The sequence below is a fragment of the Xiphophorus maculatus genome, chromosome 16 (genome assembly GCF_002775205.1).
Source record: "Xiphophorus maculatus strain JP 163 A chromosome 16, X_maculatus-5.0-male, whole genome shotgun sequence".
Classification (NCBI taxonomy): Eukaryota; Metazoa; Chordata; class Actinopteri; order Cyprinodontiformes; family Poeciliidae; genus Xiphophorus; species Xiphophorus maculatus.
The window spans coordinates 21468444-21493045 of NC_036458.1; the positions used below are offsets into that span (position 1 = coordinate 21468444).

Genomic DNA, 24602 nt, shown 5'->3' on the forward strand with positions numbered 1-24602 from the left:
TACTTTGTATTAAGCAAAGGCCGAGTGGAATCAATATCAATAGCAAACTTCTGCAGAACTTAACATGGTAAGAACCAAATTACATCACTTGAATCATCTTTACATGTGTACAAAAACAGTGTGTGTGCGTGTGTGTGCCACCAGGTTGTTTTTCCTTTAAGGTGGAGGCTGACCTATATGTACTATGATTGCTTTGCATTTTTAGACAATCTGTGCTTAATTTTAAGTCCGTAGCAACTGAATACTCTTGGGTTGGTTTGTTCATTTAATGAGGTAACCAGCAGAGTAGCAAATAGCATCATTTTTCTGCATTTATTTATTTGATTTCTCTTTGGGGGAAGTACATTAACGAGTCCGGTCCTTTTTCAGCCATTCAAGGCAGATTTTGAATTAGTCTCAAACATTACTAATCAGCATTTAAGCTACCCTAGTTTTCAAATGAGCAGACGATAATGGGACAAATACTGGAGGAACACAATAACCTTTTCAGCCGTACGGAGTGAAATCATCAGGACAGTTTGTATGTGCTGCTCAGCTACGGTTCTGCGCTACACAAGCGATTACCAACGTGACCTTGTATAATTCTGTTTAATGAGATGTTTGCACATCAACCATTGTATAAAGCAGTAATCTGAGTGTAATCTCCACAATCCAGCTGCTACACAGGACAAGGAGACGAGAAAGGAGGGGAGGGGAAGGGATTTCAAACAGCAGACTCACGGTGACAGGCTTACTTAGAGTGAGTTAGAGGAGGTGCGTGCAACAATAACACAAATAAAATAAACACTTCCACATTTTCACTAGGGTACTTTATTTCTACTTCATTGTTTTATACCAATAACTTTTATTCTGCATTTGAAAAATCTTGCTAGATGATTTCTGTTATAACTGCAGATTTACTTCTATCTCTGAAGATCTATCTAAATTGTTTTATGGAGCAATTTAAACTTTTTCCATCTTACTACACTTTGAGTAATGGCTATGAAAAGCAACTGAAGAGTTAAAGCCGGGTGTGTATTAGATCACTTCTGAAATCTTTTTAAACTCACTGAGGACATTGCTACTGGTGTGAATATAATTAAAGTGGACAACATGTTGCTCACAGTTTTTGTCCGTTTTTGTAGAAATGCACAATGGCTTCAGAAATGTAACTTCCGAAAGCCAGATTTGTCTTGACCGATTACTTTCTGGGCACAAAGTTAGAAAACTCCAACTCTCTTTCTGAGCAGTAAACACACCATACTAAAGTGCAATTTAAATGACTGCAATACTTCTTTACTGTGTCATGAGGTTCTATGAGTCTTTCATTGAAACAAGCTGACAGCATATTTTAATAGAATATTTTTTTAAAATCTCAAATCGTGAGTGATGTGTGGGGAATTCTTAAACTTTCTCCGTTTTCTTTTCTTAATCGGTATCTAGTTCAACAATGTGCCAACACACACACGCAGACCAACAAAATAACATACCAGAGAGGAAAAAAGAAGTCACTAGTTTCCCAAACAAGCCAGACTCCCCAAGGCTCTATCTGATCATAACTCAGAGGTGGACAAAGACTTCATTCAGCCTCATGTCCTCACCTACCACGGAGCCACCTCAGGATCTAACATCACGCACACAGTGTGACTCAGGTGAGGAACACATGTTGGTCTGATTGCCACATGAAAACAACACGCCGCCCCACAAGAACTCACAACAAGTGTTGGGTTTAAAGAAGCAGCTCTGCTGAGAGGATTCTGTTGTTCCCCATCCTGTTTTAAACTCCTCCTTCCAAAAACTTGTTTTATTAATAAAGCTGAATAATGCTCGCTCTGATGAAACTCTGCAAGGCATTCCTCTCAGGCTTGTTCCAACACTGGCCTGCTGGCCTACTTATGCCTGGCTTCTATGTGGGGGATCATTGTCCTTCGTTCCTCCAGGGAGTTCTTTCTTTAACAGAATCCTCTTTGAACCAGTAGCCAAATTCAAGCCTTTTCAACCAACTGCTGTTTACTGCAATAATTGTCAGTCTCTCAGCCAATGAAATTGGATTATTTCTATCAGAGGAGTGGACTTATTGATTTGTAGAAAAAAAAGTTAATTTTCCTGAATAGTGTTTGAATCATTTTTACCTGGTTGCTTTGGAAACCGGGGGTTTATCCATCTTGGACGAGGCAATGGAGCTAGTCTTGGTTAGAGCTGCAGAGGCGGGTTTGGAAGCTGGAGGAGACAGGGATGAGAAATTAATGTTGGGAGGACATTATTCAACAATGCGGACTTAAATAGTTGCTTAAGTCACAGATTTAGGTCAGGTAGACCTAAATCTGTCTGACCTAAAGTCTTTCTTTTATAGACTGTTAAAGCGATCTCGGGCAAAGCCTTTATTGTTCAGCAACAGTCAATTTGACATGTGTAATGTGCATAAAAATCCATGCAGCGTGTAGGTATTGTATTATTGCATATCACTAAACAATGCTTGCTTAAATAGTGCAGAAAAATGCGTGATTATACTTACAGAGCCTTGCAAAAGAAATCATACTCTTTAAAATTTTCACATCAACTTATGTTGCAAAGTAGCACATAGCTGTAAAGTGGATGGAGTATTTATTATTTTTTAGATATAGATACAAATATAGCCTATATTTGCACACTTACACTAACCATAATCGGAGTATAAGATAAATTTAAATATCATGAAATCTTAAAATTGATTTCATTTTGAAAACCAACCCAGTCAGCACCTGGCTGTCTGTGAAGTTGGTTACTGTGCGCTGCGCTGGTCTCAGGAGTGAAGTAAAATTAGACAGTTAAAGAAGAGAGAGAAAGGGTGAAAGAAAGGTACCCAAGGAAGGTTGAGTTGAACACAGTTTTAGTTCAAGTCTATGAAAACGACGCCAATGTTAACGTATGACGCATTTGAACGATTGTAAGGTGGTTAATTGATAAAGTTTAGCCCAATTTATGTTTCAGATATGTTTGGAAGGATTTTTAAAAAAGTCTTACAGGAAATCCTTCCACTACACAAATCTGTGCATCTTCACACAAAATCCTAATAAAAACATTCAAGGTTGTAATGGACCTTTGCAGGACACTGCAACTTAAAAACAAACAACAACAAAACACCCTACAAGTTGGAATTAGCATAGAAACACAACCAACCTGGTGGCTTCTTTGCAGTAGTAGCAGCAGTAGCAGTGGATTTTACCCCATTAGCAGTACTGGATGTTGTCTTTTTGGCTGCTGGTGCTCCAGTTGTTGACTTTGTGCTGTTAGTATGAGGGAGGGTCCCTGGAGCCCTTTTCTCCCCAACTTTAGTGGTGGTCTTGGAAGTTGGTGTTGCTGCTGCCCCAGTTGGTTTTTTGGTGGCAGTAGAGGTCGGGGTGCTCTTTTTATCTGCAGCAGGTGTCGTCTTCTTAACAACGCCATTCGTCTGAGGCTTCGACGTGCCGTTCGACAGACGGGACACGTTGGAACGTGGGCCGGTCGGAGTCTTGGGTGAGCTCGTGGCGCTGAGTTTTGTCTTGGGAGTGGCCTTGTTGGTAGCCTTGGCTTTAGCGTCGCCGGAGGCCTTGGGGACAGTCTTGGCAGCTGGGGTTTTCTTACCCTGATCTGCCGGTGGCTTCGCTTCACTCACATCTCCAGCTGGATGCTGCAGCATCTCCCCAGCTGAGACGTCTACGAGGTTGGGCTCCGGCTCTGCGGCCGGCGCCGGCTCATTTGCTGGATCCGAGTCCAATGTTTCCATTGGCTCCAGTGCTGCCGTGGCAACCCCATCCGGCTTCATCTCCCCTTCGAATGATGGTGTTTCGTCTCCGCAGGGCAAGACCGGTTGACTTGAATCTCAGAGGACGACGGCAGCTCAGGAGACTTTCTGAAGAGTGTGGGGACTAATCTGGAAAAAGAATAGAGAATATTTAGAGCAGAGTTAGGCAACAACAAGACCAGGCATGAAACACGTCTGGCTTCACTATCAGGATTTGAAGGAATGTTTGTAGCTTCAGGAATCAGATAAGGCAGGTGGTGCCATTTTAACCACCACGCACACATAAATGTATCATATTGTACATACAGTATATATCAACTGGGTGTGTAGTGTTATGTAAGTTACAAGCCTAATGAGTTAACTAACATCCAAACAAACAAACAAAAAAACAAGTCAGTATTTTAAAATGCTTTTTTGTAAGATTTTGACTGTATATAGGACAAATCTGAAAGAGAAACAAGGCTTTTTAACTGATAGGTGAAACTTAAAGGTTACATTTAAGAGGTGTAAACCTGTCAGATCAATACGTTTATGGGGCAAGGAGGGGAACAACAAGAAGGGCAACAAGTCTGCTGCAGAACAGAACGAGCCTATTCTACAAATTGTCTACATTGATCTCGATGCCAACTGGACTGCAGTGCTGAACAACCCCCCCAGTGTGCTGCTCAAAAAGCTCAGCGACACAGTTGGCAAAAGTTGCGCTCACTGGTTGTGTTCTTTGTTTTCTGTACAAAGTGGAAGAGGAGTCACTAGTATCAAATAGTTTTCTAGGATTACAGTGCCTGGCAAGACTATTCGTGCCTTGTCAACATGTTTACATGTAAACTGTAATGTGTTTTATGTAGGAAACAATTATAAAGTAGAGGGAGAATCGTTTAGATTTTTAATTTTTTTTAAATAAAATTTGAAAAGTGCTTAGTGAAAGAGCGCGGGAGTACAAGAAGTAAAGTATTGACTAAATTCAAGTGTGCACCACAATTTTCTGATTTTTTAATCTAGAAAACATTTTGCAAACCACATACTTCTGTCTTTTGACAACACAGTAATATGCTACTGATGTTGATCTATTTTGCAAAATTTTGAGAAAACCACAATAACCTTTTTAATTGTAGTGCAACAAAGTGAACAAAGGAGGCTATGAACATTTTTATAAAGGCAGTACATGTGTATTTACCACCAACTCAAATTTAAGACTTTTAAAGACCATTATGAATGGAATTTAACACCTCTATCTCCACAGAAATGTACAAACCACATCCAGCCAACTGGTGATATATTTGCACATTTACTTCTTTAGACACAAAATGCTAGCTAGGTCGGAACGGTATATTAGCAGTGAGTTAATAGTAGCCTAAACCGTCTTGAGTCACAGAAAAATGAAGATGTCTGAGTGTGACTCAAACTTTTACCTGATAGAAAAACAATTTATAGAGCATAAGAAATTAAACAGTTCTGTCAAGACCAAATTTAAGACTTGTTATTAACATATACCAGGCAAACTTTTATAAAATGAAAGTAAGACATTTTAAAGACCTTAACTTTAGATACATTTAAGACTTTACAGGACGCGCTATACCTTGAAATAGGTAGGAAAAGTTTGCAGGAAAAGAAGAATTAACCAAAAGAACATACAGCACATGAGAGCAAAAAAAAAAAATCAAACACTGTATGCTCTGAGACATCAGAAATGGCCCAGCTGCTTCAAGTACAGCACATAGCCAGGGGAGCGTGAGGGGTAACAGGAAGCTGGCCTGTCGAAGTTTACAAACAGCTTTAGCAGCCGGCTGTGCAGGAAGTTAAGCAGCGAGACAAACACTCAGGCAATCCTGAGGCCAGCAAAGAGGAAGACGCTTGGCCTGTGGAGCCTGGGAACAGAACCGGGAAGGTGGGAATGAACGGAGGACTGACGAGACGAGGAAAAAACAAGGCATAAAATGAGCTCACTGATGGCCGCCTGGTCCCACTTTAAAATCCAGACATCGTGATTCCTCCTAGTTTCCACTGTCCTAAACTTGCGCACACTTCTATTTGGAGACGAGGACAGACATCATCTTTATTCCGCTGGCTTCTTGGAAACACTCCCCCGGCACACACTTCATAGTGTTTTTGTCCCTCTTTAGTCATTCTCTGCTCATCCTCCAGACCAAATCGTATACATTTAAAAAGACCCTCCTTCATCCTTAACTGATCCTCCCTTTCTCCTAACTGTGTCCCACCACCACCTCCTCTGTATCCTTCAGCCCCCCCGACCACTGCCTCGGCTTTGCTTCGATCGCTCTGTTCTCTGTTTGCCACGGCGCAGATGGCTGGAGCAGCTGAGCAGGGCCAGAGGGGGAAAGAACGAAAACGAAGAGGGGAAGAAAAAAAAAATGGGTCCATGTATTCCAAAACCCACATAGCTAGAGCAACAGGCTGCAACCAAAACACTGACTGGTAGCTGCTAAGAGTGACTCATGCTAACAAACTTCCAACTTTGGAGTTAGAAGAAGTTGTGTGCTGACTTTTCCTCTTGTTTCAAAGAGTTCTAAAACGTACATGGAAAATAGTGCTGGGATTTGATCAAAAGATGTATTCTTCAGATTAACTAAATATAAAATTGCACGTTTTCAAAAAGTGTTCTAGAAAATCTTTTACTGTCTCAAACCAAACATCTCATGTTTTCCAGTTTTTTCATATTCAGGAAGGTTTAAAAGAAGTCACTTTGTTTCAAACATAATTTAGAAATATTATCTGTAAACTGGTTGTGCTTCAGTGGAAGGATAATTAATGGTTGTAATGAGTAGGCCACATACTGCCTTGGTTTTATCCAAATGACCATCACTGGCTTTTTATTTTTGTGGTTTAATTTTTTTTAAAGAATGTTTTTGGCACTGGTGTGGCCTTTATTTGACAGTACTCTGACAGAAAGTGGACAAAGAGGGGAAAGACATATAGTAAAGGAACCAAGGACAGAATTCAAACTAGAGGTTTGCGATAATCCGACAAGTAAATACAGGACAAATATTTCCGATGCTGATATTGACACTGATACCAATACTTTTCTATTGTTTGTTATATCAAGTGTCTGAACGTTAGGAGTTTTTATGGTTTTGTTCCTCTGAAATATTTTTGCTATAATCCAGAAAAGAATTATGACAAAGTTGATGAAAAACATAACATGATGAACAGAGAAAGTAGAACAAAAATATGCGTATTTTTTCCTAAATAAGCAAAAATATATATAAATTGAGAGCCTATCAAAACACAATTCTTAAATAGAGTTGAGAAACTGCAACACAAAAATTAAATAAATTTCAAGAGGGAATATGAAACTAAACGCATCAATCTGAAACTGATACCGACTTGATAGCAATATCTATATTTGTTACATTGTTGACCGCAGTAGAAGACCATGTAGCGCACTTTTTCTGCTTTGAACTAAGCAACCTTTCACAGCTGAGACTTTTACGTCAAAATAGGTAATGTGATTATCTGCATTATGTGATAGTAACGTTAAACTTTTCTGGTTAATGCATTAACGTTAACAAACCTAGTATAACAAATACATAAGCTTTAGTTAGTACAATGATTTCTGCCGTTAATATTAACACTTCACCGTTTTACTCTGACTCCATTATAGCCATCAACACAATGACCTAACTCAACCAGGAAATAAAACCATGTCCGAGCCCAATTCCCTCCTCTCTCTTTAAACTGCTCAGCTCCCGATCTTCCCACAGCAGGAGAAAGCATGTGGCCTCACTATTCATTACTCTACTCCTCTGCAAAGTCCCAAACACTCACTGTGTGTGTATGTGTGTGTAATAAATTCATATATCCATGGCCAGAAGAACATTTCTGGTTCCATTGCAAGTCTCCAGACAGCTGTGAGATTGCACTTCTCCTCGGCTCCACGTCATCAGGATAATCAGTCAGAAATGGGCAGTAAAACCAGGCAAGAATGCACATCTCTGCTCTTTTTTTCTCCTCCATAAAAAATGAAGGCAGAACATTCAATATTAACACACTTCAGAGAGTCGGTGAAATGGAAGAACTACTGTTTAGGCTCCTGCCAAAGTAAATTTCCCAAAGTTCAGCTTTGGGGTGATGTCTACTGAGCTGACGTGTTATGATTCTCAAACTCCATTAAATTGTGGTTTGATATCTTTCAGCTCTAAGATTAGATTTTAGGTTCAACCATTGCTCTAATTATGGTATTTTCCTAATTCAGGCAGAAGTCCAAGCTGAAATAATTTCAGCATTTTATCCCTAATTAGAACCATCAGCAGTAGGGGGGCACCAATTGAAGTTTGCTGGCCGATTATCGATCTTGAAAAAGCCTAACCCATCACTTAATATTTTGGCCAATACCAATTTTTTTTTTGTCTGAAATGTCTAACTATAGCAAGAAAGCAGCAGTGGGCTGACTATTAACTGCAAATGTGCAGACATGACGATGTTTTCAAGCAATTTCATCCAAAAGTTCACTTTATGTTTGCCACCAGCAATACTAAACATTTCAGTAAAAATGGTGGCGCACGGGCAAAGCATGACCCACAAATTGAGGCTTTAGTCCTCATGGCGGTGGTCGCAGGTTTGATTCCCGGCCTGGTGACATTTGCCGCATGTCTTCCCCCTCTCTCATTACCCTGTTTCCTGTCAAACTACTTTCAAATAAAGGCCACTAGAGCCAACAAAACCTTTAATAAAAAAATGTCCAAACTGTAGTTCCTTTCTATTCATTTGTTGTGGGGAGGATTTTGGAGGGAACTTCCATCTTTCTGACCTGTCTTTCACACCAAAAGAGGAACCAGAGTGTGGGGCACGGCTTTTGTTTCCTCTCAGCAGCCTCACTGAATCAGCCACGAATTAAATGTTTTCTGGTTCACCAAAACTTCAACTGTCAGTGCTGCACTTGGTTCTAAAGGAAGACAATGGGATTGGAGTATTTCATTTTTATTATTATGCAAATATTTGTTTAAACATTTAACAGTTTGGTATTATACAAAAAAAAAATATTGTAAAACCTGACTTGGTATGGAAAAACCCTTTATAGCCCAGGAGATAAAACACAAGCTGGCACTGTCAAACCATTAGGGACAGAGTGCAGTCAACGACCCAAGACATAATGTGTTATGATTCGAAACAGATGGTTTTTTCAGCCACATTAAGTTTCATTTAATAATGTTTACATTCAGTAATGTTGCTAAGCGTTTAAGACATTAATAGTCTTGATGAAAACATAAGCAGTAAGAGTTACTACCAAGACCAGTGGGTTTTAAAAACATTATTTCAGGTCAGCTAACAGGTAAAGAGTTGCTCACAAAAGTCATAATTTTTAGTTTGGATTCTCTGTAGCTTTTAAGAACAGTTACAGTGATAGATTGGAAAGTAAGTCAGCCCAGACTCAGCATGAAGTGGTTCTGCAGAGAGCGGTACAGGCAGCCAGCTCTGTTAATGCTCAGTGACAGCAAGTCAGAGTCCATCAGTCAGAGTTTGGAAAAGACTGTAAATGAGAAAGCAAAGTATGCTCACCACTGTACAGAGAGTGACTGGCAAGACTGGATTGATTTGCATGCATTATGAGAATACTGCAACCACCTAACCATTAGCATCTCTTAGCATCCCCTTCAATGCTTTCTATAGGCACTTAACAAAAGGGCTGGTTCACAATTTTTAATTTACTGTTTGTTTTTTCGATCACCTCTACTTGAAAATCTAAAACATTTGCACTGATCAAAGTTGAAATGGACAATCATGACACTAAACAAATAATGTTATTAGGAAAATTTAAGGTTAATATAAAGTTTATTCAATTCGAGTGGGAAAAAAACAGTGCAGTGTTTTTGCAGGTTTTACCAACTCAAATTTAAGACTTTTTATGATCATTATGAATGAAATTTAAGATCTGTATCACAACAGAGGTTTACAGGAAAAAAATAGCATATTTTACAATGCTGTCTACAACCTTAACCCCCATGGTGCCAAGCTTTTTGCACAGGATGCCAAACAATTTTGCACATTATACATGTAACATTGTGCATTATGTGCAGGTAACAATTGTGAGTCTTTGGTTAAATCGAACATCGTCCAGTTAACTGGTGATAAAGTTGTACTTACTCACAACTAATGCAAAATAGCTAGCTAGGAAGGTTATATTAGTGGCTAGTTAGCCTCAAGTCAAAGAACACAATGAAGATGCCTGCATGCATAGCAAATGTCTGCTTGGCAGAAAAGCCCCATGAGAGAAACCTATATATAAAATATACGAAATTGAGTAGTCCTGCCACAAGGTATTTAAGGCTAAATTACTTTTTTAAATGAATTCAAGACACTTTAAAGCCTTAGATTTAGGTACATGAATTTTTTAAGGGTGTGCAGACACCCTTAATAATTATGTAGTTTTCATTTCAGTATCCTGGTTTTTGTTAAGTTAGCCAAACATAATTCAACTTGCATCCTTTCATGTAAGTCATGTGCCCCACAGAATCCAAGCCTCGTCCTACTCCAAATTCTCCGCAAGCCTCAATGGTGAGCTAACCAGTAACCGAGAACAAACAAAACCCACGCAAATACTGAGCTATGCAAACAATAAAGCTGTTGTTAGGGCACAGAATCAGGAAAGATGCAAAAGATCAAGGACTCCATCTTTTCTATTTTTCAGCATATGGCCATGTGCCAATCTTTTCATCCCTGGGCCAGTGATTGTCTACATGTCCTCGGTCATCACTGCTACATCACAACTGTTGTGTTATGCTTTCACTGCCTCAGGCACTACATGCTAATGATTGGCACGCCAACTCGGCAAGGTGACATCATCCTCTAAGGCATCATCCACTCCTAATACCCCAACTGGGATATAAACAAAGTGTACTTATGCTCCCACTTAGGCAGCTGCAATACATTGTTAAGGTCAGTACTGTCAGTAACTGGGAGGCATCCACGTCTTCTGAGAGACCTCAGAAGACCTGAGTCTAGACACACAAAAGATGCAGTTCCTGAATAATCAGATCATCAGCATATTTAAATAGCAAACCAGCACTTTGACCCACTTTCTGTATTGTATAAATACAGAAAGTGTATTTATGTTTGTATAAAAACATAAGTACTGTGTGCTTATGTTAAATACCGCCGATGGTTAGCATGAGTGAAGTGCTGAAAGGCCAATGTGAATGTAGATTTTCTACTGGTCTGATGCAAATTGAGTTAAAACTTAATTTAATATCAAATCTGTTTAATGGCTTCACATCTAACTAGATGAGTCATTGGGTGAAAATAAAGAAAAATCTCTGCATCCCAGGAGAGAGTCTTCAAAGTCAACCAACTGACCATGAGGATGTATGAACCGCTGTTGGCGGGGGGGAGAAGAGAATTCTGCTTTCAAACACAACTGTGTGCACACAGACACAGATGCATTCAGTGAGCCTGCTTCTGTCCCCGGGGTCTGCTCTAAATAAGGGAGTGATTGTGGGGGAAGGAAGCAGTGCTGATGGTGTTGGGGGTGGGGCCATAAGAGACTCTAGAAAAGACGCAAAAGAAAGAGAAAGTGAGCTTGTATGCATGATGCAAATCCACAGAAGACAGAATTATTAAAAACTGCAGAAGTTTATTGAAAACCAGAAACGTAGCTTGATGTTTGTAAGTAGAAGCGTTTGTTACCAAGGTGTCGTTGACAAGCATGGAGTGACCTTTGACCTTGTAATTGACAAGATTTTTGTCTCCACAAGGAGCAAACAGAAGGCACTTAGCTGACCTGTTTGCTTTTGGACACTCCTTGCTCACTATACTTAAGATGGTGCAATGCATCATTTGTGGAATAAAATCTATTGGAAATCGGATCAAATGAGAAAACTGTATATAGTTTTTAAAAGCATAAACCAACAGAAGTGTGCCAAAAAAAATCTGCTGCCTTTCAAAACATTTTGTAATTAGACTAGCCAACAGCAATTAGCAAACACCTAGTGGAACTGCGCATCATCTGGGGTTAGAGGAACCATGTTGTGATGACTTCCAAAAAGGAAGAGTGTTGGAAAGAGCAGGACTTTCTTAAAGAGATAGAGGCCCAATTTCAAGGCGTTAAATCACAAAGTGAAATTTTATATTTGATACTTACAGCATTTTTCTAACAACTGAAGGTAACAGTTACTTAGTTGTGCTACAGAATAGCACTATATGTCTGGGAAATACATATCATTGCCCCTTTAATGTCTCTTAGACTGATGGCGTCTCAGTGGGCACAAATTTGTCTGTTCAACCAATACAACTCTGCCGATCTGCTTAAATTATTTACTACTGTCTTGCTTACAAAACCATCTGACATCAGTAAGTGGGCTAAAAACAAAGTGTTTTGGAGCTGATGCCATTTTTCCTTCTTACTGTGACCAGAAATGACCAAAGAAGGTGGAATGTACCCAAGCATGAGTACTCCTCCTCGCTGCATTCGACAAAGAGGAGAATGTCACATTTAAGATGTCACTTGCTGGAATAGAGCCTCAGATTGTCTATTCAGCCTACTCCATATTACAACAGTTGTCTCAGTCACTTCTGCAGCCCATTCAGGCCTAGTTGGACTCATTGCTTCCATTTATTCAGATGCTTTGAAATGGATATTTTCGCTGAAACAATGCAAACAGTCATCGCTTTGACCGAAGCTTCTGCGTTTTAATCAGAAACAAGAAAAGCTCTAAAAAACAAGCAGATTATTTGACTATACCATGAGCCTCACATTAGTTTCACGATTCCTTAGCACAAGTGAAATGATATCATTTGCAATTAAGGGTGGATTCACACCAGCCCTGTTTAATCAAACTTTATTTTATTTTTCCAGAATATTTGGTTCATTTGGGGAGGTGTGAATAGGCAATCAAACTCTGTTGCGAAACAAAATAGCAAACCCAGGTCTTGGTACAGTTGAAGTGAACTCTGGTGCGGTCCGAATGGATGTGGATGCAAGTGGACCGGAGACTGCTCCAAAAGCAGGAAGTGGACTATAGCACAAAACAAATGAGCTAGTCTAGTGCTAGCAGGAGAAATGACTTGTGTTTTTTTTTTTTTTGCCAAAGACAAACAAGAAATAATTCAACCATTAATATCTGACAATTTTTGAAGAAGGAAGTTGTGCACGTCTTCTTCTGAGGTTTTGTGTCATTTCCTTGAGTAGTTCTTGCAGCCCCACCACAGGCAAGAAGGTGAACAGGTTTTTTAATAATTTGATTTTGTTTGACACAATGCAGCGTGAAATGGAACCGCAGTGGCTGAAAATCTAACAGATGCTGCAACTTTGGTTGCCAATCGAACAGAGTCTACCGGACTATCAGGTGTGAAAACACCCTTAAGAACTTAATGTGAGTCATCATGCTGTCTGGGGTTTGTAGAAAAAGTTTGAGTCGTGATCTTTTCTGCACCTCTATGCAAAGCATTTTAATAGAAAATGAACATGTTTACCTTGGACATTATATATAAGGCCACATTTAAGTTGAATTTATTTAGAAATGTAACAAAATACATCTCAGTAAAAGAAGACTGAATACAAGGCGGTATTTAGAATCAGATACTTTGCTCATATTTCTAAGGAAACACAGTTGGAAAGATGGAGATGACAGTCAGCAATGCCCCACAGTTGAATATTTCATTTAGACTAAGCCCAAAGTTGGCACAACACCAGCAACAGACCCACAGCTGCAACAGTCACTGTTCTATTAACAGAATATGAAAACAAAAAAAAGTGGTCCTCAGATGTTTGAACAGTTCAACACATAAGTAAGCTTTCTTGTAATGAGTCACTGTTTTTAATTATTTAAAGTCTTTTAAAATTAACAGAACTTTGAACTGTTATCCCCCTACACATGTGCTCCAGTTTTAGTGTACATCATTGCCGCTGATTTCGCTTTAACAACCAACGGCACGACTTGCTGTTGATGGCAGCTGAACGCTGAGCTAGAGCCAGCTGGAGGTTGGGAGCTGCAGATGTCATTAACTCGACGGTAATCACAGTTCACACACTTCCAAAACATTCCCAGAGTTGAGGTCAGGATCCTGGCTCAGACTTCCTCCGCAAAAAACAACCGGCAACCAAACCCCACTGTTCCCAGTGGCGCTCACTCACTGGACCGAGGCGGATGATTGAGAAAGAAAGCATGAAACAGGAAGCAGCAAAGTGATAGAAAAATTTAAAAAAATATACATTGTCAATTCAAGCTTTTACTTCCAAAACTAACTGCCATTTTTCTGTACTTTTTATTTCAACACACCAACTGCCTTTGCAGTGGTGTGCATTTAGCATTCCCTACAAAGAAACTCACTCTTTTTAAGGCTTGAGAAGAGTTCTGTTGAAACCGGGCCAACAAGAGAAGAATCTTCAATCATCCTTTTACCTTCAAAGAATCGCAGACACACAGGGAATCCCAAAATCAGAAGTTTTTGTCAAACAAATCAATGTTGCATGTCATTTTGAATTGATAAGTACAGATTTTTTAGATAAATCAACTTCCGTTTATGGATGAGGTGGTTACCACTGCCAGGGTACAAAAATGGAGTGACAATTTTGTTTTAGAAGTTTTAAACTGTGACATGAAAAACCAATACAGACAGACCATTTACAACAGGGAGGGCCAAAGTAAGCAACGCTGGATGTCACCTGAACTCCTGACTGCTCCTGGTTCCATCAACCAAAGGTGTATGGAGTGAGAGTAAGGCAGAACAAAGAAGAAAATCCTCATCGTCCTCATCATCACTGGGCTGCTAGCATGTCAGAGAAGATGCAGATTGTGCTGCATTTCCATTTAGCACATGTTTGCGCAAATTCTAATTCTGAAAATAAATTTGCTTAATGGAAACACAACAATCTCAAAAAGACAAAAGTTTTTGTTGGATGTTTTGTTTTTGTTGTTAGGATTAGGTGGTTTCTCGGCCATATGGAAATAGATTTAATTCACAAAGCTGCAATGGAAACACAGTTTTGCATCATACTAGTCGTATGGTCAACGACCAGTTCCTACCACTGCCAGAAAACAGAAGATTTTTTAAATAACTTAATGCGTAAACAAACTTATTCATGTGTGATTTTCTTACTTATCGGAAGAATCGCAACTGCGAAATTGTGTTTTTTCGACATTAGTGGAATATCGACAAAGTTTTGCGCACGTTTGTAAAGGAGACCCAGCTGGCAAAATAAATGACTAGAACATGTGGTCAGAAAAGCTGCCGTTAACCCTTTGGAGCCAAACACGAAGACATTACAACATCCTCAAGTCGTAACTTCAGAGATAATAGTTTCATAAAACTGAATTGTTCACAATAATTGTAAATAAATATTAGTCTACCACCAAAGTCCAAACATCGCAGGAGTCATTCGTCTCGCCAAGGTTACCCGTCCCTCTCATTCTTATGAATGTCAAAACCAATGCACATGAACACTTAAACTCTGCGCTCCCATATTGTGGCATGAACCCCCTCTTACCTCATGGGGATGTGCAGATTAACACACGACAGACCTCGTTAACCCTGGACAAAGAGAGATGCTAATCTTGTACAGTCGGCCTCGGCTGTCCTCTAACTGTGCAGTGACACACAGAGAGGGAGAGAGTGAGGAAGGGGAAGAAGAGAGAACAAGGGAGGTATATGTAGCCGCAACAGAGGACTCAGTATGCCCCAGAAAGGAGACAATACCAAGGGGAGGCCTCGCTCCATCATCCCTCCTATAACAATGGAGGATAGAGACAGAAAACGACTACAAAACGCAGCCGCGACGCAACTGCTATAGTCTGGCTGAACTCCACTGCCTGCAGCGACGAGCAGCAGGGCAGTGCAAAGCTCAACTTTGTGGATATTGATCGCAGTGGAGAAAGTAGGCGGCCAGGCAGGCAGACCCACAGATGGCCAGGACACGGACAGACGCAGACAGAGGAAGTGCATTAGTAAGGCAGGTACCTCTGATGCTATTAGCTCTGTCCCTTGGGAGATAAAGGAGACAGTAATGACAAGGTTTTAGGTGGGGACAAAAGAAGGTTGAGTGGATAAAAACAGACAAGAAGGGATGGTATGGAAAAAAACCCCAGCAAGATAAGAAGGAAGACTTAGGATCCAGCAGAGCGACCGAGGCTAATTTGTAACTTGAAGAGCTGCTGGATCATCTCCATAATAGGCTGTCTGCCCACAATCAAGCTCCTCTCTGGGGGTAAATGAGATCAGGCTGGGCCAGGACCAGCTGGTGGCTTGGATCAATGACACCAGACAGAGCAGATTCAGAGATGGAAGAGGTAGGCAGCAGTGAAGCATCTGGAAGGGATGGCGAAAACCCGCCCGGGTGGCTCCGGAGTTCCTACCAGATTGCGCAGGGCGGTATGGACACCCACTTGCGGGGTACAAGAAGAAGAACAACTGAGTCCATAAGAGGATTATGCTTCTGTTTGTAGTGGAACAAGACACGTTCCAGATGGGATCTGATCTTTCACAGGGTGTGAAACAGGTTGGGCGGTTGGTCTGATCCATGCTTTGTGAACACAGCTGGTCAGAATGCAAAACAACCTCACCATGTCCAAACGCTACTAGGTTAGGCTAACAGCATCCTTAAGTGTGTACGCTGGTACTGAAGGAGGATGACTTCTAGTTAGTTATTTTCAGTATTGGCTAAGTGTGTAAAAATGAAATCAGGAAGCAAAATTGACAAGAGTAGAACTGAGTGATCAAACATGCAAACAATATCAACATCAACTATATCAATGTTGATAATTTCATTTAACTTCAATCCAGAATCTCATGGTATCAAAAAAGGAAAAGCTTTAATCGCTTTAAGCTTTACTTCTCACAGCCCAACTTAGCAAGGTTGGTGACATCAACTACTCACTCACTCTGGTAAGAACCTGTTGATTAACATGCGCAGCAGCATTTTCATGTTGCCCCCAACAATCACGGCCATACTTCACTCCTTGGAGGTCCGCACTCGACTCAAAGCAGAAGTTCGCCAGACACGTCTGCACAAAGGTCAGTTTTCACAACCGCATACTCTTTGGCTCAAAACTCGCACAGGAAACTGTTTGGCATGAAACTGTGTTCACATCAAACTGTTTTGATGTGACTGAGTTCATAATGCTGAGAGTCAACACAACCAGTCGCAAGAATGGGTAGTGATTGTGCAGGACTAACAGGTGTAAGGTGGCTACTATGATGTAGAAGAAGCGGGGCTAGGCACCCGGTTAGCTCGTCAAACTCGCAGACTCACAGATGGACTACAGCTACACAAACTAGTGAATTGATATCAATATCACAATGTTACTTTGTTACTACTGTATAACATTTCTGATGTGTTTAAATACATATTTCAGGTGCCAAGTAATTTAGACTCTGAATGCTACTTTGAATTTCTCCACTCCTGGTGTCTATACTTGGGGATAAATAAAGATAAGAAACTACATTGTTCAGAAAACGTGAAGAGAAACTTTGATTTGCTACTAGCAAAATCAAGGAACATTTTTACAACATCTCTGTTGTAAAAATAATAAACCTCAATTTTACAGTTAAAAATACATTACAATAACCTGCGTGTCATCTCTATTACAACAGTGTGAGGGGTTGACATTGGCAGTAACAAAGTAAGGATGAGTTCTATTTTATCTGGGAGCCAACAGTGACTCAATGGACTCAATAATCACAATCTCCAAGACTGCCCAGCAACAAAAGACTAAGCCCCACAAACGCATTGTGAAGAAAAAGGGGAAAAAAAAGAAAAAAGAAATCCAGTCCAGAAGCCTAGCAACTGATCTGTGAACTGTGTTCATTATCTATGCTCCCACCAGGGGAATTTAGATTGTCCAAACACAGCAAATTACTGCAGCTGTTGCCAAACCCAATCTCCAAACTGCACCACCAGTTGCCAACTGCGTGCGTGGACAACTGCGATACTACCGACCGCGGCTACTATCAGAACCAAGAGCACAGACAACAGCGGGGCTTATCTCCGCTTTATCGTCACTTTGCAAATGTAGTGTGGCGCCCAGAGCGGGTTTCCTTGAGGCGCCTAGGGGACACAAGGGGAAATTCTGGAAAAAAAAAGACTGTTTCTGTTGGTGTTTAGATAATCTCAAAACAAGAAACTATTGTGTGGGTTTAATGGATTAGAAGAGAGCTACAATAATTTGTAATGATGCCAAGGAGAGCAAGAGCCCTGGGTTAAGGCTGAAAAAAACTTGATGACCAGAGGCACAAACTCCCCCCTGTCACAACGGAGTTCAGATCTGGGGGCGGGGGATTTTATTGCGAGTCACACTCCCACCAACACCAGCCCTTAGGCTAGAGGAACGACGACACATGTGTCTATTAACGCAGCCATCACCTCTCCTCTCAGAGCCGACGCTAGGGGTCAAGAGGGCAGCTTGAGGCTAAATTAGCTATTAGCATTTAAAACGGCCCAAACATCAGATCACATAAATCCATTTTATAAGCGGACCACTTTACAGAACCCTTAAAAGCAAGTTAAATACACAAGAGAGTAAAAATTAGCATTCTCAGATGACTGATGAGTCTAATCCAAATAGTCAGAGATTAATCACTTGACATAAAAAGTAACTGCTTCCAATCATGTTGAATACCTTATGTACTGACAACATAAAATGTCAGATCATAAAGCTCGAGCCCATGTCCAAGCATGATCAGTTTATTACTCTGGATTTCCTCTGACGAGCTAAGAGTTTTTAACCTTTTCCACTGATATTCAGTAAGAAAAGCAGAGACAGAACAGAACAGCATGCGTCTAAAACTCTAGTCAGGAAAAATTACAGTGTTGAAAGCAAAGCACTTAGTTTATAAACATGCTTTATGCTTGGTCACTTTAATTTGTTTTTGTTTGATTTCCAATAAATCATCTCTACAAACAGAACGCCTCTGACTTTAATCACCATGCTCCAAGTAATATTTTGTCAAATAACTGCATTTCAAAACGGTGCGCCTTTAAATGGCAGCTAAATTCAATTTCAAATGATTGCATCAAGCTCGGGCCAGCCTCATCCCAGAAGCAGAGTGAGTCAGCCATTCGTTCATCCATCCTGTGGCGTGGGGATGTGGTTGGTGGTGTGAGGAGGGTGAAGGGAAAGGGGGGGGTGCAGTCTGGCTCACCCCTGACTTAGGAGTGCTGGAGAGCCTCCAAGCCCCAGCGTGGGCAGCTCTTAAAAAAAAGCTCATCTTCGTTGCCCTGGGATGCCATTTATTCAGGATGACATCAAGATCATGGTGGATCACCACATATTGCCGGCCAACCCAATCTGGCTTTGCCCACGGGGTTTCAGACTATTTATGCTGTTGTCTGCACTGCCGCAAGGGAACAGAACACGGCTGTGGGCTGACCATGAAGACTTGAGAATCGACTCTTTTCTTCTAGCAGTTATTCTACCATAGAAAAAGTCAAATTTCCTTCATGCTCAATCACCTGGGATTGCTTAGATTGATTCACTTTTTTTACTTCTATCAAAGTACCTGAAAAACATTTTTTTTTAATTATATTATCTGTTCAGACCTCAAAGAAAACCAGAAATCCCTGAAATTGATTTTCACAAACACCTGATTAGTGTACTTCTATTAGGGGTTTTTGGCTAGTACTGATTTTTTTTTGTTTGTTTAAAATGTTGCTATATATAATGAAAAAAGTCGCAAAGTTGGCAACAGTGGGGTGACTATTGTTAACTGCGAACCTATCAGTCAAACCTCTTTAAGATCGGCTTCACATGTACGTAAATGTCAGCTGATCACAGAGCTCCCAAAATTAAGGTGCCTCCCTAATCTATATTTTAGAATCATGATTTAATTAGGCTGTAAGTAGCTACTCAAGGTAATTTGAGTCAGTCTATATGATTGGATTTTTTTTTTAAAATAATTAAGCTAATCTCATCAAATTTTCCTACATAAATCAGAGATGCACCAGTCAGGCTTTTCTTAGCCAATGGCTAATTTCTGGCATGGTTTGAGCTCTGACTTGGCTTTTTTGTCTGGTGTGGAAAGTTTTATTCTCTGGATTTTATCATAGAGAAGAAGAAGAAAAAACATTGTTTTTTTTTTTTTTGTTTTTTTTTAGAAATATGCAATCTTGTTTTAAATCCAAGAAAAAATGAAAGAAATACAAAATTCTTACTCAAATTTATCTGATTTTAAGTTGTGCAACACTTGTAGACAGAAAATGATTAACAAATTTACACACACATAAAGATTAGAATAAAAGAAATAAATAAATTGGATCTTAGGTATTTAGTTTGCTGATCACAAAATCAAGACAAAATGTTTTCATTCTGATATATAACTGACTGTTTCATCCCTATGATTTGTGTATGAGTTGCACTGGTTTGTCTTTTCAAGTCCCTTATTTGCTGTGTTCTTTTGAAATAAAAACAAATTCTTGCTCACTTGCCAAAAAAAAAAAAAAGGTCAGGAAGTGGGAACCCCCCTAAAGCCTTATACCACAATGGCCGATCACTTTTAGAGGGGTTGACATTAATCACCTCTGATTATATCACAGCTGTGCGCTACTCTATTTCGAGATATTTCAGCTTCACTCGTCCCCTTCGGCGTCTGAAGAGGTCGTTGCCTTAACATGCTGATGGGGAAATGTTCTATGAAGAAAAAATGAGAATTAAGACGCTTGTCCTGCTCATTCATTTTCACACACAGAAAAGGGAGGAAAAATTGAAATCTCCTCCTCCTCCCTCCCCCCCAGAGGCGGCTAAAACATCTCTCGCTTCTCACACTACTTTTGCCCATCACAGAACAATGGGAATCCGCGATGAAGGATGGAGGAGGGGAGACAAGAAGAGGGAAAAGAGGGGGCAAAAAAAAAAGTTTAGGGTGAAAAGGCGCACAAAATGCTCACAAAAGGAGGGAAAATGTTTTCCACGTCAGGACAAGAAACACGTTAAAGCGATTTAATTAGTTGTACCAGTTTGTATCTAACAGGTCTGCTGGGCAGTTTAGCGACCACGCAGCCTGGCTGCCACCGCCCCACTCGAGTCACATTCACAGAAACGGAGCGCCTCACCACACAAAGGCGGCATGACACCCAAAACAAAGCTTATACACATTTTATTTTACGCGTCTAACATAAATGCCCATTCAAAAGAAACAGCAACTGTAATTCGAATACTTTATACATCTGTTTCAAATGTAAGAGAAACGGTAATGGCGCAGACGTCTTCAACGGTCGCCAGACAGGACGTTAATTTTAAGCCGCCACCGTTGTTTTTATTGACGCGTACTTACTGTCACCGACTTTAGCGCGCTAGCTAAAGCTAAAACAATCTGGGACTTACCGGTTAGCGTCACTGCAAAGCTAGCAAAATCCTCACCAGCTACACGCCCAGTCGGTGTTGGCCAGTCCGCCGCCTCTCGAGTCGGAAAGTGGGGATGAAATTGTAAGATAAAAGCTGGAGTGAGAAGGAGGAGGGCACCGGGGGACGGCGAAGTCAAGTCGAACCGACCCAACGGACAATGGACTTGTGAGTCGCGAGCGCCGTTTTCCCACAAGTGATGCGCGCACCCTTGAAGGAAGAAAGGAGGAGAGAGACGGTTCGCTTCTCTTCACTGCACACTCACTCACTCACTCACTCACTCACTCGCGATACTGGAGCCGGCGAACGGAGGGATGGAACGGGCGGAGGAGAGGCTGGTGCGTTCGCGTGCTGCTCGGACACGTTGGCCATGTTGTAGCCGGTGATATATTTTACTTATTGTCAAAAACCAAATTCCGTGACTATATAAATAAATTCTAGGTGGGATTCTTGTTTTACTGGAACTTCATGAATGTTGTTCACAGCGGAAACGTGTATAAAAAAAAACAACCCCGTAGCATTATTTTAATAAGCATTTTAGGAATTTATTAGCATAATAATATTTTCACACTGAAAATCTTTTGATTGATTTATTCAAAGAGACAAATATATTAAAAGATTTGGGGGTTTTATCGTATAGTGGCTGGCTAGACAGGAAAGCTGGTTGTGAGAGGGAAGACAACACGCTGTTGCTGGCAACATAAACAAACCAATAATTTAGCTGGGTTTAGTGAATAGTAAATAGAAAATAAATATGTGACATGTACATCTTCCCAACAGCGATGACAAAATCACCACGGTGGTGACAGAGTCATGCTGTGGGGTGACTGTGTTGAGGTATGGCATAATAAAACCTTAATAAAACGCGTTGAAGCTTGCGGTTGTAATAAGACAAGACTTGCAAGCAATGCGCTGACTCAGCAGGGTTGACTATATATATGCATGCCACACTTCTCAGATTTTCATTTGTAAGAAGAAAAACTAAAGGAAAGGAAACGAAACACTTCACAACCGTGCCAGTCTGTGCCTCCAAATCTTAATGTGAACTGAAGCTGGAGAAACCGAAAAGCTCAACAGGTGTGAATACTTTTTGCAAGCCATCGTACGTGGCTACAGTTGTCTCTAAAATGGATAGTGCATTTTAACAGTGGATCATTTTGTTTTTTTGCCCTGTTAAAAACAACAACAAAAAACTGTCTCTTTACTACGAGTCCGTGAATGGAGCATTCACCAGACAGAAGCAGCATGGCAAAATTGAAAGAGAGTGAATAGCAAATAGACGAGAAACTCTCTCTCTCCTTTTTTCTCCACTGAAAACAACCAATCCCCTCCACTCTGGAGGGGGGTCGGGGGGGGGGGGGGGTGATGGGGGATTATTCAAATGAAGAATGATGTCACCTCTTTGCAAGTCACCCTACTCTCTCGTCCGAGTTTTTCCCAGTTGTCTGGTGCCCCCCTCTACCCCTCCACCTCCTCGTCCTGGCCCCTAGAGCCCTTTATCTCGACTGTTCAAACTCTTTTTTTCCATTCTCCATGCCCCACTGCACACACACACACACCCACACACACCCCGCACGGTGAAGCAGGGTTGCGCCGCATGCATCAAGTTGGCTGTATTGTCCGCTTTCAGTGCTACTGTCGCAGCAGAACACCCTGAATGCATCTCAAACTTGTTGATTTTTAATATATATATATATATATATATATATATATATATATATACATAATATATACATACATAATATATACATACATAATATATACATAATATTAATGTCTTAAAACAGGATGTGTATCTGTTTGCAAATGTCCACCATGTGCAGCTAAAATAAAATAATAATAAAAAAGCAAGCTTTCAGACACAAAGACTGTGTGCAGAGTGTGCACAGATTGTCTTTTTTTTTTAGTTCTCTCCCCGTCAGAGTGCAGTAGTAGCACATGGTGTTGAATCATCTCTGCTGAATCTTTTTGTTTCTGCAGAACTCAGCTTTTCATTGGAGACTGTCTGGGTGGGCACGCCGCCTGTCTGTCTGCTTGTCTGTCTGCCTGCCTGTCTGCTGCGCTGCATGCTCAGCCCCCAGCAGCCGCCTGCCGTCCCCTGTCTACATGAGCCAGGCTTTTGTGTGCTGCTCTGCTCTGGATGGGATTTTTTTTTTTTTCATGTCATGCCTGTCATCCACTCTTCATTTTCAGCCCCCCCCAACCATCCATGGTGTAGCAGAGTGCAAGATTAGATTGTGTGTTTCTTGTTTGAGTTCGAGGTGCATGTTCATCTGTCTGAATATGTAAAAAGCAGCCAGAGGAAGCTTTGTCTGAAGCGGGCTGATCTCAGACGTCTTTGCTCACACTTTGGAGGAATTCACCTCCAGAAAACCTGAGGACGCTGAGCATTATTTACCGACTTACCGATGACTTGTGTTCTCTGGTCCTTCTTCAGGTTCTAGCAGACCACCGATTACCAATCTTTAAGAAACCATCGTTTCAAATGTAAACATATTCTAATTCTCAAAAAATATAAATGTAAAGATTTCAGATCTACCGTCTATGTTAAATTTCAAATTAGTATTTTAAATCAGTATTATGTAAAATTGACTCTTGCTTGAGTTTTTATCATGTTATACCGTTATTCCGTCAACAAAAACAGACCTGGAGTGTTGCTTTCGTTCTTTCATGCATGTTTGAGAAATCCTTTAATCTCCCATGGCAACCACTCAGCTGGGTGGACGTAGTCCCGCCTTCGAGGACCAAACTCCTCCTCTGAGCTGCAGCTTCCAAGCGCCCGCCTCACAGAGCAGCCCTCCATCACTCGGTTCCTTCAGACTAGTCAGCATCAATTAGCAAACACCTGGAGGAACTGTGAGTCCGCTGAGCTCATTATAGGAGCCATTTCTCAGTGCAACGCTGTTAGCGATGTTGTGACGACTTCCTCAAGGCGGAGTTTCAGAAAGAGAAGGAGCTTCTTAAAGAGACAGAGGCACAATTTCAAGGAGATAAATTACGAAGTGAAATTTCTCTTAGGTCATATTTGATGTATATACATTTTTTATAACAACTTAATGTAACAATAACTTGACTGTGCTCTAATGGCACTATGTGCCTAGAAAACACAATACTGGCCCTTTAAGCATTAATGTAAGGCCTCTGATAGTTTAGGATTCCTATAAGCAGTAGCTCAGATTGCTTGACACGATTTACAAAATGTACATTTTTATGTATACTTTAACAAGGCACCAAATATAGCTAGCTAACCTGCTGTTCAGACTGTGTAGAGGTCAAAGGGACGTCTTCTGTCCCGTCTTCTGTGTGCCTGCGTGCAGGTGTGTGTGTAAGCAATGGAACCTGAGAGGGAAGAAGGTGTGAGCTGGGCCGTTTAGTGCCTGCTCGCTAGAGACTGATGGACATATTGGCACAGGCAACTGGGAGCAACAAAGAGAGGAAGGTGGTGGGTTTTTTTCTCTCTTTTTTTTTTTTGTTTGTTTTTTTTTTCGCCACACAGGCGGTGGTTCTGGAGGCAGTGGAGACAGGAAGGGGCAGGGCACTGTACCCCAGCGCGCAGTTCCCGTGTTATTTATCTCATT

The 24602-nt window shown here is 40.8% G+C and overlaps 1 protein-coding gene across 2 annotated transcripts in view; it reads right to left on the minus strand.

Annotated features, from left to right (window-relative positions):
• LOC102222949 (cardiomyopathy-associated protein 5-like) overlaps positions 1-21304 on the minus strand; it is a 33369-nt gene extending 12065 nt beyond the window's left edge. The window contains exons 1-3 of one of the 2 annotated variants that reach the window (XM_005802798.3): positions 21007-21304; positions 3139-3871; positions 2112-2199 (exon numbers count right to left, since the gene is read on the minus strand). In XM_005802798.3, the coding sequence (XP_005802855.2) occupies positions 2112-2199; positions 3139-3763 (713 nt within the window). In that variant the 5' untranslated portion in view covers positions 3764-3871; positions 21007-21304. Of the gene's footprint in view, positions 1-2111; positions 2200-3138; positions 3872-5686; positions 5874-21006 lie in introns of those variants that run through there. The other variant, XM_023349093.1, reaches the window with a different exon arrangement.
• Positions 21305-24602: the final 3298 nt, after the last annotated feature.